The following is a 17,541-nucleotide window of genomic DNA, read 5'->3' as shown; positions in this document are numbered from 1 at the left end:
CCACAGTATGTATGGGCAGAGGTCCTAGTGCGGATCTGTGCGGCCCCGTGCTGCTCTAAGTTTATGTGAGTTTTGCTGATGACGATTTAGAGGGCCTTGTTTCTTTGATCTCCTTTGTAGCCTATGCTTGTTACACTCTTTCTGTCTCCTCTTCCGTGGGATTCTCTGGGCCCTGAGACTTCTCATTTAGGGCTGAGTGTTCCAGGGTCTCTCCTTCTGCATAATGTCTGGCTGTGTGCCTTTCTCTGTGTTCGTTTCCCTCTGCTACAGGAGGAAGATTCTCGGATGATGGCTGAACAACACACTATACATGTAGCAGAATGTCATTAGGAGTCATTTTATTGCTACATTTAAAAAAAAAAAAGAACAGTAGTATTTGATTTGACCCTGGGTTTCTGGTTCGTGATCACCCAAATGTGTCAAATGTGATCACCCATCTCGTGGAGTGGGCCTTAAGTCAAATCAGATATTGGTTGGTTACTGTCACAAGATTTGTACCATGGTTGCCCTGGCCTACCTTGTAGGCAGGACAATGCATCACAGGGTTGTAGTTGGCTTGGTGTTCACGTTTCTCTTTTGGAAGCATGAAGAGTACCTTCTTCCATCAAAGGTGCTAGAACGTAGGGTATGTAGGTGTAATACATCGTCGGTATCAGCTCAACTCCTCCAAGTCCAATGGGTCGTGCGGGTGTTGTGTCCAGCAATGGGGCCTCGCTGTCAGTTGTGGAGAGCGACCTCTAGTTTTGTGTTTTGGTTGCCTCCTCGTCTGGCTTGGATAGAAGGGCAGTGCAGGCTTCCTAGAAGGAATTTGGAAACATTTCTTCCCTTCCCATTTTATGGAAGAATTTGAAGCGTGTTTAACGTGTTTACAGAGTTTGAAGAATTTACACAACATAGCGCCAACCCTCACCCTCATTCACCTCGACCGCGGTGATAGCTCACTAGCAACTGTCGCTGCTGTCACCTTGCTCCCCATTGCTGTTGTGAGTGCACCAGTTCAGTGACTCTGTCAGTAGCCAGAAGTTCCTGTTTCACCCCAGTCCTCCTGGCTGTTGACACCAAAGACTTTGTATGTGAAGTATGAAGCGTGTGTGTGTGTGTGTGTGTGTGTGTGTGTGTGTGTTCGTTCTTTGCAGATCTGATGAGATCTGGCAAGGGGCAGTCTTGGGATGCTTGTTACTGGGAGACTTTCATTGCTACACCGGTGTCATTAACTTGTTACAGATCTTTTTAGACTTTAAGAAATACCTTCTTGAGAAGCCCTGGGTCCTGCTAAGACTGAACCCCAGTGAACTAGACTGTTGGGGGAGGGCGGCAATGGGGGAGGGTGGGGGAAGGAACACCCATAAGGAAGGGGGGGAGGAAGGGATGTTTGCCAAATGTACATAAGAAATACTCAAGTTAATAAAAAAAAAAAAAAAAAAAAAAAAAAAAAAAATAAATTCTTGGGAAGAAGTAGCTGCAGAGCAGTCAGCCATAAATTGGGCATATACCATACTCCCATGCCAAGACTCAGCAACCATCATGGAAGAGGGAGTAGAAAGATTGTAAAAGCTAGAGGTTGGGGAAACTGGGGTGAAACAGGGTCTTCCGGTTATGACAGGGTCACTGCACTCACACACTCACAGTAAGGGTGACAGTAGTGGCTGTTGCTAGCAAGATGTCACTGAAGTCGAGGCGAATGAGGTTGGGGGGTTGGCCATTGGTTGTGTAAAGGCAAAAAGCACAACCAGCCTGGCAGATGTTTCAGGAGTAAAATTTGTAAGATCGGTGTCAAACGGGATATGGGGTGCGGAGGGCAAACAGATTTCCAGATATCTCTAGATTTCTGTCTGTGTTTTGAGTGTATAGGATGCCCTGAGCATGGACAGAGTGGATAACTCTATAAAAGAGTTTTGCTGGGAGAAAAATCAGCAGTCTGATTTGGATATTGCTGACTTCAAATGACCTAAGTGTAGGTGCCGTTCAGGTAGGGCACTGTACTGTGCCTGCGGGACTACGGGTAGCAGGTAAACTTTGGAAGTCAGTGACCGATGGCAATGACATTCTCAGGAGTGGAAGACGTTAAGTGGTGAGGCCCCCACTCCTACACGTGGGAGCATCTATCTAACTGATGCAGAGCTGAGTAAGCCGTGTCCTCTACCCTCATGGTGCCTATAAGCACTGATGTCCAGGGATCTGTCTGATGTTTAAGATAACATCTGCTAAGAGCCAAAAGGCTGCAGGGTGAAGAGAGACGATTTCCAAATGAATGGGCTAACTCATTCTTCAGGCTGGGTGCGATGGTCTTGACCTCTTTCTTGATGATCCATTCTCACCTCCAAGCTTCCTAGGGAGTCTCTGGAAGTGTGTTGACCTTCTTTCTTGATGGCCATGTTTCACTCACCCCTCCACAGCCTTCACTTGATGGCACAAACCAGGTCTGCGTCTTCCAGATCTATGCTATTGCTACCTGGTATGCCTTTCTAGAATTGGGGAAACTGGACCAAATACTTCATCCTAATCAACAGGGGCTGGGAGATTGTCACAAACCTAGAGCCTTCAGTTAGTTGTGACACATTTGGCCAAGAGGATGCAAGCCAAGATGGCTGGTGGGTTCTCTGGAGGCCCCAGGGACTTCCTAGGAGAAGATATACAGGAGTTTGACTGAAGCGCTGGGTTGCTTCTCAGCTATGGTTCTTGTGTATTGGAAGATAACAGCCAGGGACAGGGGTCCTAGATGACTATCATCTTTACCACCTCCAAATTTGCCACCGGAGCGTCCTGTGGCTTTAAGACCAGAGCTTCTAAGACTTTCTCTGAGATACCGTCTTTCTTGTGTAAGGTTTTCCCTGGGCCAGTTAAGGCATAGGCACACAGAAAGGCATAAAGAAAGGAAAAAAATGGGTCCAGATAGCAGAAAAGGATGGAGGCTCCTCCCCAGTGTGCTGAGCTGGGAGAGCATTGTTATGTAGCCAGATGTGTGCTCTGTATCTGTGGACGACCTTCCTTGTTTCCCCCTGACTTTCAGAAGTTACTCTTCGAGATACAGTTCCAGATTTTAGTTCTAATTTGATTTTTTTTTAGGCTTTTTGGTCTCCCATGACACGAGGATGTGTCACAGATGTTTGCCCTGGTTAGTTGCTTTTTTCATTGCTGTGACAAAGGACATGAGGAGAAGCATTTTAAGGAAGCAAAGGTCTATTCTGGCTTAGTTATAGTTTGAAGGGATGTCTTGGGAAAAGCATGGTAGCAGGAACAGCAGGCTGGCTGGTCAGGCGGCATCCATAGTCAGGAAGCAAGGAATGGACAGGAAGTGAAGCTGGGCTACAAAACCTCAGGACTTTCTTCTGGTGACTCGCTTCCTCCAGCAAGGTTCCGCCTCCAAAGGTTCCATGACCTTCCCAAATAGGGGCACCACGCGTTTAAACATCTAAGCCTGTGGGGACATTTCCCATCCAAACCACAACAACCATTCATGCTGGACACCACCAAGTTTTTCCTCAACATCTTAAAGAGGCCATCTTTCTCAAGGGCAGCGACCACATGTCCTAGACCCCTTGGAACAATCCAGAGAGCTGAATGCCTAAGGGCTAGTAATTGATCTGATGGTGATTCAAGGTTTTTTTTTCCAAGTGGGGAAACTATGCTCTACCACTAAACTACCCTTGGTCTTGAAGGCATTTCAAGTGATCTTTCAGAACTGTCATTCATTCATCCATGGGGTTACCTAGGACCAATCTGAGTGTACGGGGTGTTGTTTCTGCTCACATGGTGCTTAAAATGAAAACAAGAACAATAATTATAATCATTACCCTTCATTGTGAACTCAGAGGCTAATCACTATTTGAGGTGTTTTGCACATATTCTTCAGTTCCTTTTTCCACGTCTGTCCTTCAAGTTTGAGACTCTCCTCAAGTGGCCACAGTGCTCACAAGCGATGGAGATGAGGTTTAAGCATAGGCACACTGACTGGAGTCTCCTAGAGAAGTATGTCTGACCACCAGTGAGACTTTGGTGACTCAGGGCTCCTGACTGGCAAGGGCCAGAAGAGAACTTGACCTGAACAGCGGGTCTATGAGAACTTCTCAACTGTGCTGGAGGATGTTGGCTACTTAGAGGCCACTACTGCCCTCCGTGGTTCCACTGCTGCCCCAGTGGGTCCACTGTTCATCTGTTCTTGCTTTCTCCTTGCTGGTGTTCAAGGTGCCTATTGGTCTTGATGCACCAGGGAGGCCCTAAAGTCCTGTTTCCCTGGGAAATGTTCCACCTGATGCTGGGAAGTGCTCCAGCCGATGCTACCATCCCTCTCTCTCCTTGTTCCAGACTGCAGACTCACTGGCCGGCTATCATGGTCCTAAGAATAAAGTAAGGACAGAACAATAGTGGATTGATGGTGGAGAGCTTTGCCCAACAGGCACCAAGCACTGGCTTTGGGCCCCACCATTGCATGCTAAGCACACACACACACACACACACACACACACACACACACACGAGATTATGACAGCTGTAGTGTGTGTGTGTGTGTGTGTGTGTGTGTGTGTGTGTGTGTGTGTGTGTGTTTGGTTGGTAAGGGTGTTACCCCATTGGCCAAAATGAATGTGGCCAAACAAGGCTACAAAGAAACACACCCAACCGCAGGTCATTTCTACGGAGCCACGGAGAGCTCTACTGTAACTGGTTTAGATTCTGTGTCTTGAGATCCCTATCACCTGAACTTGTGTTGCCTCTCTTGTCTTCCTTCCTCACAGACATCCCTCTGCTCCCTGGATCTCCACGTCGGCTGAGTTCACGGACGATGGCCAGAGGAAGCCAGGGCCCCAGACACGGACAGCAGTACCTCAAGGTGCCCGGTCCCCGGGTCCCAGGACAGAGGGACAATTCTAGCCTACACCCTAGCCAGGTCTCCAGGAGAGAGAGTTCCCGAGACCGTTCTGTAAGTACAAAGGGATGCCCCATGGGAGGCTCCCATCCAGTCGTCCTGTAGTTTGTGGCTCATGTGTGCCTGTATGAAAAGCCCTGGGTTAGGGTAGAATGCTTTTATCTTTCCTATTTCACACATTTTCCAGCACCCTAGCTATCCTCTTCAGGGAAGCGTCTGGAAATGAGAAGGCAAGGAGAGGCAGATGATTCCTACCTGTTGGGCGGGCAGACTCCCGGCTCAGTCCCCACAGGCCTGAGAAACCTGCCTCCTCAGCTCTGGTGGCTGAGAGCCTCTCTCCTGTGCCTGGCATTTCATCGGGTTGCCCCGGTGACCTCTCAGGTGGCTGCTGAGGCAGCTGGGTATCAAACCAGTAATAAACAAGGGAACACCCCGAGGGAGGGAGGCAGGTCCCTACCCTGCTCCGCCTCGCTCTTTCCTCCCCTCTCTACCTCTGCAGTCCAGAGTGGAAGAGAGAGGAAGCAGTCACTTTCCCTGCTTCTGTCACCGGCAGGGCCCTTGCTAGTGACTGGAGGGGAGGAAGGGGAGGAGGAGGAGATGGATTTGTGAGGGGCAGAGAGTCCAGTGAATTGCCGTGGGTGGGAGAGGAGGCGAGAAATTGGCTTTTGTTGGGATGGATCCAGAACACCTGCCAGTAAGTACGCTGGGTGACTGTGGAGCGGGTTTGCAGGCTCACGTGCAGCTCTGCCAGGCACAGCACACGTGTGGGTGTGCCGTGGTGCATGTGGAGGGTTGTGCGTTAGTTTGCTTCTGTGTGCCCGTGCACATGGACGCCTTCACATGTGTGCAGCAGTGCCGAGCCAGGGAGGCGTGAGTGGAGGGGGCTGCTTGCAGGTGTGAATGCGTGTGTTGGTGAGCAGGAGTGGGCATGGGCTTCCGTGTTTGGGGCAGCATGGGGACTAGCAATGGTGTGTGCAGTCTGTCCACCTGCTGGCCTGCTTGCCTGTCTGCCTGCCTGCTAGCCTGTCTGTCTGTCTGTCTGCCTCTCTGCGTGTCTGCCTATCTCTCTCAGTCTCTGTCTCTTTCCCTATCTCTGTCTATCTCTGTCTCTGTCTCTGTCTATCTCTGTCTCTGTCTCTGTCTCTGTCTATCTCTGTCTCTCTGTCTCTCTCTGTTTCTGTCTCTCTCTGGTATGTGTATATGTATTGGATACCAGAGATGTGTGTGGTGTGTCTGTGTGTGCGTGTGGTGTGTGTGTGTGTGTATGTGTGGTGTGTGTGTGCATGGTGTGTATGTGTGGTGTGTGTGGTGTGTGTTTGGTGTGTGTGTGCATGGTGTGTGTGTGTGTGTGTGTGTGTGTGTGTGTGTGTGTGGTGTGGTGTGGGGGGTGTGTGGGGGGTGGGGGTGGGGGGTGGGTGTGTGTGGGTGGTGGGTGTGTGTGTGTGGTGTGTGTGTGTGTGGTGTGTGTGTGGTGTATGGTGTGTGTGTGTGTGTGTGTCTGTGTGTGTGTGTGTGTGTGTGTGTGTGTGTGTGTGTGTGTGTGTGTGTGTGTGTGTGTGTGTGTGTGTGTGTGTGTGTGTGTGTGTGTGTGTGTGTGTGTGTGTGTGTGTGTGGTGTGTGTGTGTGTGTGTGTGTGTGTGTGAGTGTGTGTGTGTGTGTGTGTGATGTGTGTATGAGTGTGTGTGTGTGTGTGTGTGTGTGTGTGGGTGTGTGCATGTGTGTGTGTGTGGTGTGTGTGTGTGTGTGTGTGTGTGTGTGTGTGTATGTGTGTATGTGTGTGTGAGTGTGTGTGTACTTTTTGTGTGTGTGCTCTCTATGTGTGTGTGTGTGTCCTGTCTCTGTGTGGAGTGTGTGTGTGTGTGTGTATGTGTGTATGTGTATGTGTGTGTGTGTGTGTGTGTGTGTGTGTGTGTGTGTGTGTGTGAGTGTGTGTGTGTGTGTGTGTGTGTGTACTGATGCCTAGACTGCACACATGGGTGGAGGGCTGTGTGTGACAGGTGGGCTTAGGCTGCGGATCCTTCCATTGGACAGGCGGGGCCTCTGAGAGACTTGCGTCCTAGTCTATCCCAGCGCATCCTCTTCTGTCTCTTACTCTCCTTGCTCGTCTGACCCCACCTGTGTTACCTTCTCTGATCAGGTCATCAATAACTACCTGGATGCCCATGAGCCTGCATCCTCGGAAGCCCGTCTGAGCCGCATGCACTTCCACGACAACCAGAGGAAGGTCGATTATGTCCTCGCATACCACTACCGGAAGCGAGGCGCACACCTGGGCCACGGCTCCCCTGGACACTCGCTGGCTGTTATCTCCAATGGGGAGACAGGCAAGGAGCGGCATGCTGGGGGCCCTGGCGATGTTGAACTTGGGCCACTGGATGCTCTCGAAGAGGAAAAGAGGGAGCAGCGAGATGAATTTGAGCACAACCTGATGGCGGCTGGGCTGGAGCTGGAGAAGGACTTGGAGGTGAGGCTGGCCAGGTTACAGGTCTCAGGATGGGGTGGCCTGGTGGCTAGCAAAGTTTTGCTTTGCTGTGGCGGACAGCTTGGTTTTGTCTTCTGTGTGAAGCGGGAACTTTTGCCCAAGGCCTTGAGGCAGAGTTTTGGTAATGTGATAGCTTTGGACTGTGGGATGGTTGTGGTGTGCTATGCCCATACCTGATCACACACACACACAAAGCACCTAACAGTCTGGTTAGGGATGGAAGGCGAGACATGGCTCCCCGAAGGTGTATGGCTTTCTCCAGAGTGGTTTCCTTGCATGGAGACCTGGTTTTCCTGTTGGATTTGGATCGAAGTTTCTTTGTGGGGATATAGGGACCCCCTTCAGTAAGGGATGGGTATACTCAGAGCACCCTGAGGAACTTGTAATGGGATGCTTTAGGGAACTGAATGAGACATCATTGGACATATTTTATAAATCTGTAAGGTATGTGTGTGTATATATGTGTGTGTATACATGTGTATGTATGTGTATACATATCTGTACTTCACCCTTGGTAAGTAGGCTAAGGCAATCCATGGAAATCTACTTACCCATCCATGAACCCATCCATGAACCCATCCATCCACCCAACCTTCCACTCATCCTCCTACCCATCCACGCACTTGCCTATCCAGAACACTCTCATCTTTTCAAAATATCCTGGCCTTCCTATTTCTTCCAAACTGTCTATCTCTAATCTCTCTTCACTCAAAATTCTCTTCCGGGCCAGCCACCGGCCTGAGCATAGTTCTGGGTCGGCCACCCTGGCCTCAGGGTATAAGGACTCTGAGGGAGTCCTTTCTTCCAGGAGCTCTTACTCAGACCCATGCCCTCGCTTCAGGTCTCTCCTCTCTCCTCCTTCCCTGGCCATCCCCTCTAAAACGTCATCAAGCCTTTCATTTTCCACCCCTGGCCCCCGCTCTCCTTTTCCTGATCCTGCTTAGCTTAGCGATGCTCCCCACGGCAATGTGGTAGGGTTGTCTCTTCTCTGTGCCCCACCAGCTGCGTGAAGGTAGGGGTTTTGTTTCATTTTCTGCCACATTCCTAGAACCTGGGATAGAATGTGTGCCACAATACATATCTTGTAATTGGCCCCTTGGAGGAAACGTAAGGTTCTTATTTGAAAAGCAAGGATCTGGTGTTACATGTCCCGCTGTCATGTGGAGAAATGAAAACAAGAAGCACAATATCTGGTATACACGAGGTGCTCAATGAGTGTGTACTATGATTTTTTTTAAAATAATTTTTTCTTGCAATATGTTTTGATTACGTTTTCCCCACTCTCCTAATTCCTCCCAGGTTCTCCCCACCTCCTTTCCCGTCCAATTTTACGCATCCTCCTCAAAAAGCAACTGCCCACAACAATCAAAACAAAACAAAACAAAACAAAACAAAAAAAGACCAGTAATGTTTTAAAAAAAGCAACAACAACAACAACAACAACAACAACAGCAACAGAAACAAAAATATCCACAAAACAGCCAAGGAGTTTGCGTGGTGTTGGCTACCTAGTCCTGGGTATGAGGCCTGCCCTGCAAATAGTTGATAGGCCCAGCTGCGCTCCATTGGAGAAAACAAATTTTCCCTTTGGCAGTGATCATTAGTGGTAAATAGCTTCTTGGTTAGGAGTGGGACCCAGGACCACTTTCCCCTCTCTGTGCTAGGATTCCATCTGGCTAGAGCCCATGCAGGCTCTGTGATGCTGCCATAGTCTGTGTGATCACACGCGCATGAGTCCTGTCGGATCTGCTAGAGACCGTTTCCTTCGAAGCTTCAGCGCCCACCTCTTACCATCTTTGCTTTGCCCTTTTCAAATAGATCCTTGGGCCTTGAGGGGAGGGGTCCGAGGAAGACATTGCATTTAGGACTGAGCTATTTAAAAAGAGTGTCCTGCTGGGAAGGCATTCTTATCTGGAAACTAACCCGTGAGATTAACATTATGATGGCTTCATACTGGAAGGGGGTCCCATAGATTATCCATTCCTTTTCTGTCCTCAGGTGCGGTGACTGTATCTTGACTCAGGCCCTTGTGGTACATGGCTCCTCCTTCCTCTAGGTCACCTAGTAATCTGTTGAGTCACTTTGGGCCCCTTTATTGTGAGTTCCTGACTTTTGCTGTTTGAAACCCAAAGTTCATTTGGTTCTTTTACTAGGAGTCAGCTAAGCGGGCACCTTCAAGATCATGGCCATGCAAGGAACTCTTGAGTGCTTACAGTGCACACAGCTGTCTCTAGATGTCAGGGTGTGGACTTGGTTGGGAAACAGTACAGGTCACATTCAGGAGGGGGCACCCAGAAGGCTGATTGATTAGGTGTGTTTCCCTCTCAAGCATTTTCTACTAACTTAGGACCTTAAAGTCAGAGCTTTCTTGCGTGTAAACAGGAATAGCAGCACACCCTTCCCAGGGTTGGTAAAAAGACAGAGAGACTGGCAAATGCAGAACACAGAACAGCACGCTGCCACTGCTTTTAGTATTCAGAGCTTTCATAAATAACAAGCAAAATATAGGTGCTTTATTAAAATTGAATTTCAGATCAATGATGAGCAGCTTTGTAGAAATTTTTAAAAAATTTCTCAAATGTGTCTCCTATGGTCCCCGGGCTAATGTATTTAACATTGATCTGAACCCGACTGTAGCTGGCCTGGTCTCTTATCACTGCCATCAATGTATCTGCCCATCCTTCGTACCCTCCGCTCAGTGCTCATGACCTAGGCTGAGAATCAAGAGGGCCCAGAGAGGGCCAAGGGTGGCTGATGTTAGATGAGGACCTTGTCTTGTAAAGTTGTCTCTATTGTACAACTACCAAAGGCTCTCCCTCCCAGCGCCCTCTGGCTTTAAGGTTCACCAAACAGTTCTTCCTCATGGATCAGCCTCCCTGAGTCCCTTGTACCATCCCACTCCTGGCGCTATGATGACCGACTCCACCATGGGATTCCTTCTCTCTGACAAGCACCCTGCCGGTGTTGGGATTACACGTTGGGGAAGTTAGCTGCTCTCTGCACCCTTGGCACATTGTCATCGTTATCACCATTTGCAAATGCTCTCCTTGTTCTTCACTGCCTACTCTCTCCATAGGCAATCATTCTAGCACATCACGGTTCTGGGAAATGCTGTGTGCAATTTTGTATTTTTCCTTTCATCTTTAAAAATAGACCATTATTTAGAACTGTTTTATAGTTATAAGACATTAGAAATGGTACACAGAGCTCTTGTGTCCTACCCTGTGCCTGGCTTCCCCTGTTATTACCGTTTTATTAATGTGGCACTCTTGTTACAATTAATGAACCAACATCGGCACATTATTATTAACCCATGCTCTATTCAGAGTTGTTCCTAACTGCTGTCCTTTATTCTAGATTCCCCTCCTGGGCTGAAGCATTGTGTTTCATCGTCCTATCTCTAGGCTCCTTTTGATGCTGACATTTTTTTGGGGGGGGGACTGTATGCACTTTTAATTACTTAAAATGCACTCTTTGCAGCTCACTCTGCTTCTTACTTTACTGTTTCTGTGTGGGAGTCTTCACTTTCTGCATATATATATATGTATATATATATATATATGCACACACACATATATATATGTATATATATAAAACCTTTATTTCTAAAGGGTCATTTATGGACTCTACAGTTGACCTTTCATTCCCTTCATAGCAAGGGACACTTAGGTTACCTCTCCCTGTGGACCACCTCAACAAGACCAAGGGTGAACTCTCAACCCATGCAGGGCCACTGTTTCCTAGTCTTCTTGGCTTTTCTTCCTCCCCCACCACATCTTGGTGCTAAACACCAGTGGGAGAGTCATCCACGGAGACTGTGGGCTTCTGAACAGCTCCTTATCAAGGTCCCACCTCTTTCTCTCCCCTGGACTGGGCTGTCTTTTAGGCTCTGACTTCACTTTGACTTTAAGAACAGTGAAACAGAAAAGGGTTTCTGTCAGATGCCCATTAAAGTTATTCACTTGGAAAAGAACCTTGTGCCCAAAAGGCTCCGAATATGGCAGAATTCATTTCTGGCCCTTTCCTTAAACAGGGTGGTATTGCTGTACACTCCCCAGCTTGTGTTTCCTCCTCCTCTTCCTCTTCCTCTCCTCCTCTTTCTCCTCTTCCTCCTTTCCCTCCTTCTCTGCCTCATCATCTTCTTCCTCCTTTCTTTCGCTTCCTCTTCTTCCTCTTCTCCTCCCCCTTTCCCTTTTTGTTTTGAGTGTGAATTTTATTGCACTGCCTTGCCCATACTCATCCTTTGAAGGCAATTGAGAATATTACCAGAGATATGGGAGTTGGCCTATTATGCCTTCTTCTGCTTGGCCAGTGGAGGATAATTCAGGTTAGAACTACCCCCAGGGATGCTTGTGGCCCACAGAGGAGCTTGTATCCTTGTTACCAGTTCATATAACCGAGGACCACTTCTTCCGATATGGAAATCTCCCCTAAATGGGAGGCCAGTTGCAGCTGTCTGAGAGTGTGCTCAGCCAGAACTAACATTCCTCTGGTTCTCACAGGGCCATGGATACACTGGATAAGGCCTCTGTGGAAGGGCTAGGAGGTCCCTCTGTCCACACTTGCCTTCCGAACCTTCTGCTTTGGACTAAAGAGCCAGCAGGACAAAATGGAGACCGAGATGCATGTCACCACCAGGGGTGTTTGGGGAGGGAGTTCCAGAGCCATGTGAGGCGAGCAACGTAGGAAGAGGCCAGGAGAGTGTTCTGACACTTGAGGCGAGATCTTACTGCATCTTCTGGCCCTGAAATTTCAAAGCCCATGCAGATTTATCTTTGAAACAGAAGTGGAAGAGAAGGTACCCATATGGAGGCCAGATCCCCCTGCATTGTTGGCTTTCCTAGAGTTAGGACGCTGGAGAACTGATAGCTTCTGCTGACACTGTCATGCCTGGTACCATCTTGAGTAGCTCCGATAAGCTGTCTGGCAGTGTCAGTCACAGAGAAGGCCATGTGCTGACTGGGAGGCCCTGGAAACCACAGCATCTTTTGAGGGGCCAATCTCTTTTCTCCCTAACTCAGCATCAGGTGAGAACCAGGAGGGACTAAAGCTTCTTTCTCTACAGAGAGGAGCCCATCTCCTGACTGTGGGCCTGGGCATCCATCTGACAATGGATCCTGAGTGACTGCCTTCCATCAATGGAAAGGAACATATAGAATGTGTGACATCATAACCTCTCATTATGGTCCACTTGAGACAGGAGTGAAAGCCACGGTATTGCAATATCTTTAGGTTCTTAAAGAATGTCTTTAGGTTTTTGACTTTTCCTTTTTACCTCTTTTTTTTTTTTTTTTTTTTTTTTTTTTTTTTTTTTTTTGACTGAATGGTTGAAACAGTGTTCTTTGGGAAATTCCTGACTGGATCTGTGGTACCACAGAACACGATTCTGTTCTGATTGGGCACTCAGTCTTCACAACCATCCAGTAGACAGAGGCCACACTCACCAGGTATCCATGGAGATCTCGGCAGGGGACACAAGTTGAGTTCTAGGGGTGCTATGTTCCCCCTTTCTATCCGGGGTATGTATTAGTAGTTGCAGAGTAGCGAGCCCTAGGACCCGAGTCTTTTGGTCTCTGGAGAACTAAGCTGCCTGGGTCGTCATCTCTCCCTCTGTGCTGTAGATGCAGGTTTTAGGGTGAGAGGGTGAGACTGGCTGCTGCTCTTCTTGCTTTCTCAGAGCTCTTGCCAAACCAGCTTCTCCTCTTAGGGTTCCAGATCTTTCTTTGGCTTTTTTCTCTAGGAGACGCCAGCACTTTAAATATTGAAAACGTTGCTGTTTGGTTTCCTAGGGTGACAGTGTCACACAGTCTTTCCTGTAGCTATATGGCACAAGCACACACTGAGCAGGCAGCTGGTGCTGGTGTGAGGTGGTGGTGTGCTTCCTAAGGAACAGGGTCTTCAGAGCCCAACTGACTCTGTTTGGAAATGAGTCTTTTGCCTCCTTGGGAGAGAGTAGGGTGTGTGTTCCCGGAAGAGCGTGGTCAGGGCAAGGAAGTGCTGACATGGGTTTTGGTGGTGTGTAGTCCCCTGTTCTGTGGCCTGGCTGTTATGCTCTCAGGAGTGTGAGCATGTCCTCTGGTCTTGCATGTGTTCCTCATTCCCACCTCAGAGCAGCTCGCTGGAGCCTTGTGTTTTTCTCTTGCCTCTTCCCTGTCCTGAGGGATCTTTAGGAATACAACAAGACAGCCCTGGGGCCATGCAGCTTAGAGCAGAGCCACAGAAGGGTAGGTGGGACCAGATCTCAGTGGGCAGGCCTGAAGTGAAGACCCAGAGGAAAGCAAGGAAGGAGGTGAAGCTCCCACCTCCACTCCAGTCCAGGTATCTATTTCCTTATGATGAAAAATGAACAAAAATGGGCATCAGTCTTCCCATCTCTTGCTCACCCTAGCAACCTCATCGAGGTAGACAGAAGAGCAACTGTCCTTTCCCATGGACCAGGGAGCATGAAGAACCTTGCCCAGTTGGTTGGTTCCAGGTCTCCCATTCCCTGCTATTCCCTTGGGAAGTGTTTGGATCCTCACTGTCCTAGCCATGGAGACAATGCATTGTCAATGATTTGAAGGAGCGACGAGTCTAGGGAGAGAAGATGGAAGGATCTGTGGGAGCTCTTTCTCCAGTCTTTTAAACCTGTGCTTCGAGTTTGCCAAGAGGCACATCTGGTACCCTGTTGGATCTTTCAAAGGCACTGGAAGGAAACTTCCAGGCTCTGACTTGTCATAGCCATTCTATGGTCCAAGTATGCTTATCCTTGTGAAGGGCTCTGGCCCTGGGGTATCCGATTTTCTAGCTGTGTGTTTTGCTTGTTTTCTGTTACCACATGCTATTCGGGAGGAAATGGATCATAAAGCATTTGTGAAGATTTCTTTCAGTCACATTAGAGAGTAAGAACTGTGCGGTCCAGGAGAGGATGTGGCTTGCAGCTCACTAAAGTAACTGATACTTTGTTCAAACAAACTGACCATAGACAATGTGTGCAAGCATCAAGGCAAGAGGGTAAGCTTTTACTCTGCTCAGTCTGTTTTCCTGGAAATGAAGTCGTTATCTTCCCATGAGGCAGGAATGCTGCTGGTATTCCAGGGATGGTGGTAGTAGGGGTTCACAAATGGCGTCCGGATAACGGACCTATACTGGCTGTCAAAGATCTCCACATCGCTCTATAGTTGCTAGCAGTCATTTTGGAAGCTCTGTGGTGAAGAGAGAGTTGGGCAACAGTTGGTCTCTTCCTGGCTAATCATTCCTTCTGGGGGCACTGCTTAGTGTTTTGGGATCTGGGAAACACACTATGAAAGATATCCCATTTCCATTTGTCACTTGAGAGTCACTTGTCCCTCCTACTGCTCTGTCTCGCTTCCCAACTTGTGACATTTCTGAAGGACCTTGTGAGCACTAGGTCCTGACCTGGGTGACACAGAGGCTAATGAGACTTAGTGCCTGCTTTCAAGGCAAGATAGACTTGAGAGAATCATACAGAAGTTCAGCTTACGGAAATGTGGAGAGTCTCAGGAAGAGACTTGGAAATTCTGAACCCTACTTTAAAGCTTCCTAGTTAAGCCATCTTCCCTGCCCATGTCCCAGATGGTGGGGTCCAGGCAGATGTGAGCGGACTGTGTTTCCGTGCTTATATGACATGTGCCAAGATGCTGGTGTGCATGTTCAGACTCCAGTAGCTTTTCTTGCCGCTCTAACAGAAAGCCTAATAAGGAACAGCTTAAAGGAGGGAAGGTTAATTTGGCTCCTGATCTCAGAGGGTTCCTTCCTTGGTTACTTGGCCTCACATATTTGGGAAGAGCATCATGGCGGTGGGAGCCTGCATCAGGAAGTAGAGGAAAGTGTAAGCTCGCTCTGGGCTGGCCTTCACCTCTTCTCTTTGTTACATCTTGGCCCCAGGCCTGTGGGATGGTGGCTGCCCACAGTCAGGGTGTACCTCCCCACTCAGTTCACCTTCTCTGGGAATCCCATCGTAGACACCCACAGATACACCTCGCCAATCTTCTAGGTGATTCCAAACGCAGCTAACTTGACAGCAAAGATTATCCACCAGAGAGTTTATCTCAAGTGGGTGTGGTTCACAGCAGAATGAGTGCATCTCCATTGACAGATGGGAAGTGCTTTGCAGGGGTGCTCTGTCTTTCTGTCCTTTCTGTGCAGGGAAAGCCTTCCTGCCACCCCGGTCTGCTATGCCTGGTAACCTCAGGAGTCATCAGGTAGCAGTAGGAGTTTTCTGGTCTTGTGGATTTTGTGAATGGATTTCAGGGTTAGACTCTAGAAACTCAGATGGCAGGAAACCAAACAAACCACTTAACTGAAAGTTAGCATTCACTACAATTAAAGTTATTTATGTGTTTCTGTGACTTTGCCACTCACAGGGATGACCACATCTTGGTCATGGTAGAAATCTTCAAAATATTTACATTCCTCTGTATGTAAATTTTCTGAATTATGATGTAGTTTTGGTGTGTTGATAGGCCTCATTTAATGTGTGGATATAGAAGTAAGTAGGTTACTAATTTCACATATTTAGTCATACTTTGAAAGTGTGTGTGTGTGTGTGTGTGTATGTGTGTGCTCACACGCATATTCCTGTGTGTGCAGGTGTGCAAGCACGTGTGTATGTGTGCACACATGTGCCTGTGGAAGGCAGCTTTGGGCTTTGGTCCTTTATGTTTTTTTTAATAAGATTTATTTATTTATTTATTATATATGAGTACACTGTAGCTGTCTTCAGACACACCAGAAGAGGGCATCGGATCTCTTTACAGATGGTTGCGAGCCACCATGTGGTTGCTGGGAATTGAACTCAGGACCTCTGGAAGAGCAGTCGGGTGCTCTTAATCGCTGAGCCATCTCTCCAGCCCGGTCCTTTATGTTTTGAGACAGTGTCTCTCTCTAGGACCTGGGGCTCATCAAGCAGGTTAGGTTGGCTGGACAGTGAACTCCAAGGATCCTTCTGCCTCTGCTGCCCCTATGCTAGGATTCCAGGTAGGAATGGCTGCATCCTGCTTTTTCATGGGTGCTGAGGTCCTGAGCTCAGGTGGCCATGCTCACTGGGCAAGTATGTTACTGACCATAATCCCAGCCCCTGTTTATACTTGAAAACCTCCGTCTATAAACTCAGTCTTGTCCTTACTATACATTTCTAAACATTCTAAAGAGAGGTCCTTGCATCTCACTGGTGTGTCTTGGGTTTTGTGTCTCAAAACAGTTGACAAATCTTTAAATTTTTTCTCCAAACCTATATAACTACCAGGAGTCTTGCCTTCCTGGTGTGAGGGAGACCAGCTGGGGACATTTGCAGCTTCTGCTAGGGGCTTAGAGAGGCATAGAGATGTTTTATCTTGGGCCCCGGGATTTTGGGACCTGTGAATTAGTCACTAGAGTATCCACTGTGCTTTGGAGGCAGGGGTTAGTGTCCATGGTCTGTTTGAACCCAGGAAGGGAGTGAGGAGAAGGCTCCTGAGTCCTGCTCTCTCCTACCTGCTGCTCCCCGGAGCTGACACTTCATGTGGGACAGGAGAGGCTTAGGCATGCATCATGGGCTTACCAAATCATGACTCTGACAATGCTGGTTTTATATAGCTTGGATTGAGGTAGACCATAGTGAACTAACAATTGTAGGTCAGTGAAGAGTGCTTGCCCAGAATGCTCCAACCCACCAGCTGGAGGGCTAGCACCACAGAAAAGGTTCCAAGCTGAGGTAAAACTTGAGAATGTGTTTCCCAGTTCATTGAGCCATCGCAGGACTGCCGTAACTTTCTCAGTTCTGTTTCGTTCTTGTGTACCTTCTGTTCAATATTTGGAGCCTGTCAGCCTTCTTCCAGAAGAGGCAGGCAGAAGAGTGTAGAGCATGCACAAAAAGTCTCAGAGTTGGCTAGCCATATTTCATTCACAATGCAATCTGGGTGGGGTGTTTCCCTTGTTGCATGCTCCGTGGGTTATTTACAAAGCAATTCCTAGTTTGAATGTTGGGATTAAACATTCAGGGAATTTAAAGACTTTTGCAAAGGGTTTTTCAAAAGGAACTGGGTCCTGGGAGTCTCTAATAGCCCTTCCTGGTCCGCCATCCCCAAACCTACAATATCCAACTGTGCACTGGGTTTGCCGGGCTGGCTCTTGTTTTGGGTGTGCAGATTGGTAGCTTTGCGTGGAGTGGTGGCCTTTCTCCAAAGGAGACAATGCATTTGCTTGTGGGCTGGTC

General features: G+C 48.3%; 1 protein-coding gene across 1 annotated transcript in view; it reads left to right on the top strand.

Moving 5' to 3' along the window:
* The first annotated feature begins 5,537 nt into the window (after positions 1-5,537).
* Ano2 (anoctamin 2) overlaps positions 5,538-17,541 on the top strand; it is a 332,547-nt gene continuing 320,543 nt past the window's right edge. The window contains exons 1-2 of the mRNA XM_032906571.1: positions 5,538-5,558; positions 7,002-7,328. Of these exons, the coding sequence (XP_032762462.1) occupies positions 5,538-5,558; positions 7,002-7,328 (348 nt within the window). The remainder of the gene's footprint in view (positions 5,559-7,001; positions 7,329-17,541) is intronic.

Source organism: Rattus rattus, chromosome 6, assembly GCF_011064425.1.
Source record: "Rattus rattus isolate New Zealand chromosome 6, Rrattus_CSIRO_v1, whole genome shotgun sequence".
Lineage (NCBI taxonomy): Eukaryota > Metazoa > Chordata > Mammalia > Rodentia > Muridae > Rattus > Rattus rattus.
Note: the sequence above shows the minus strand (reverse complement) of the source record. Positions and strands in the feature narration are given on the sequence as shown.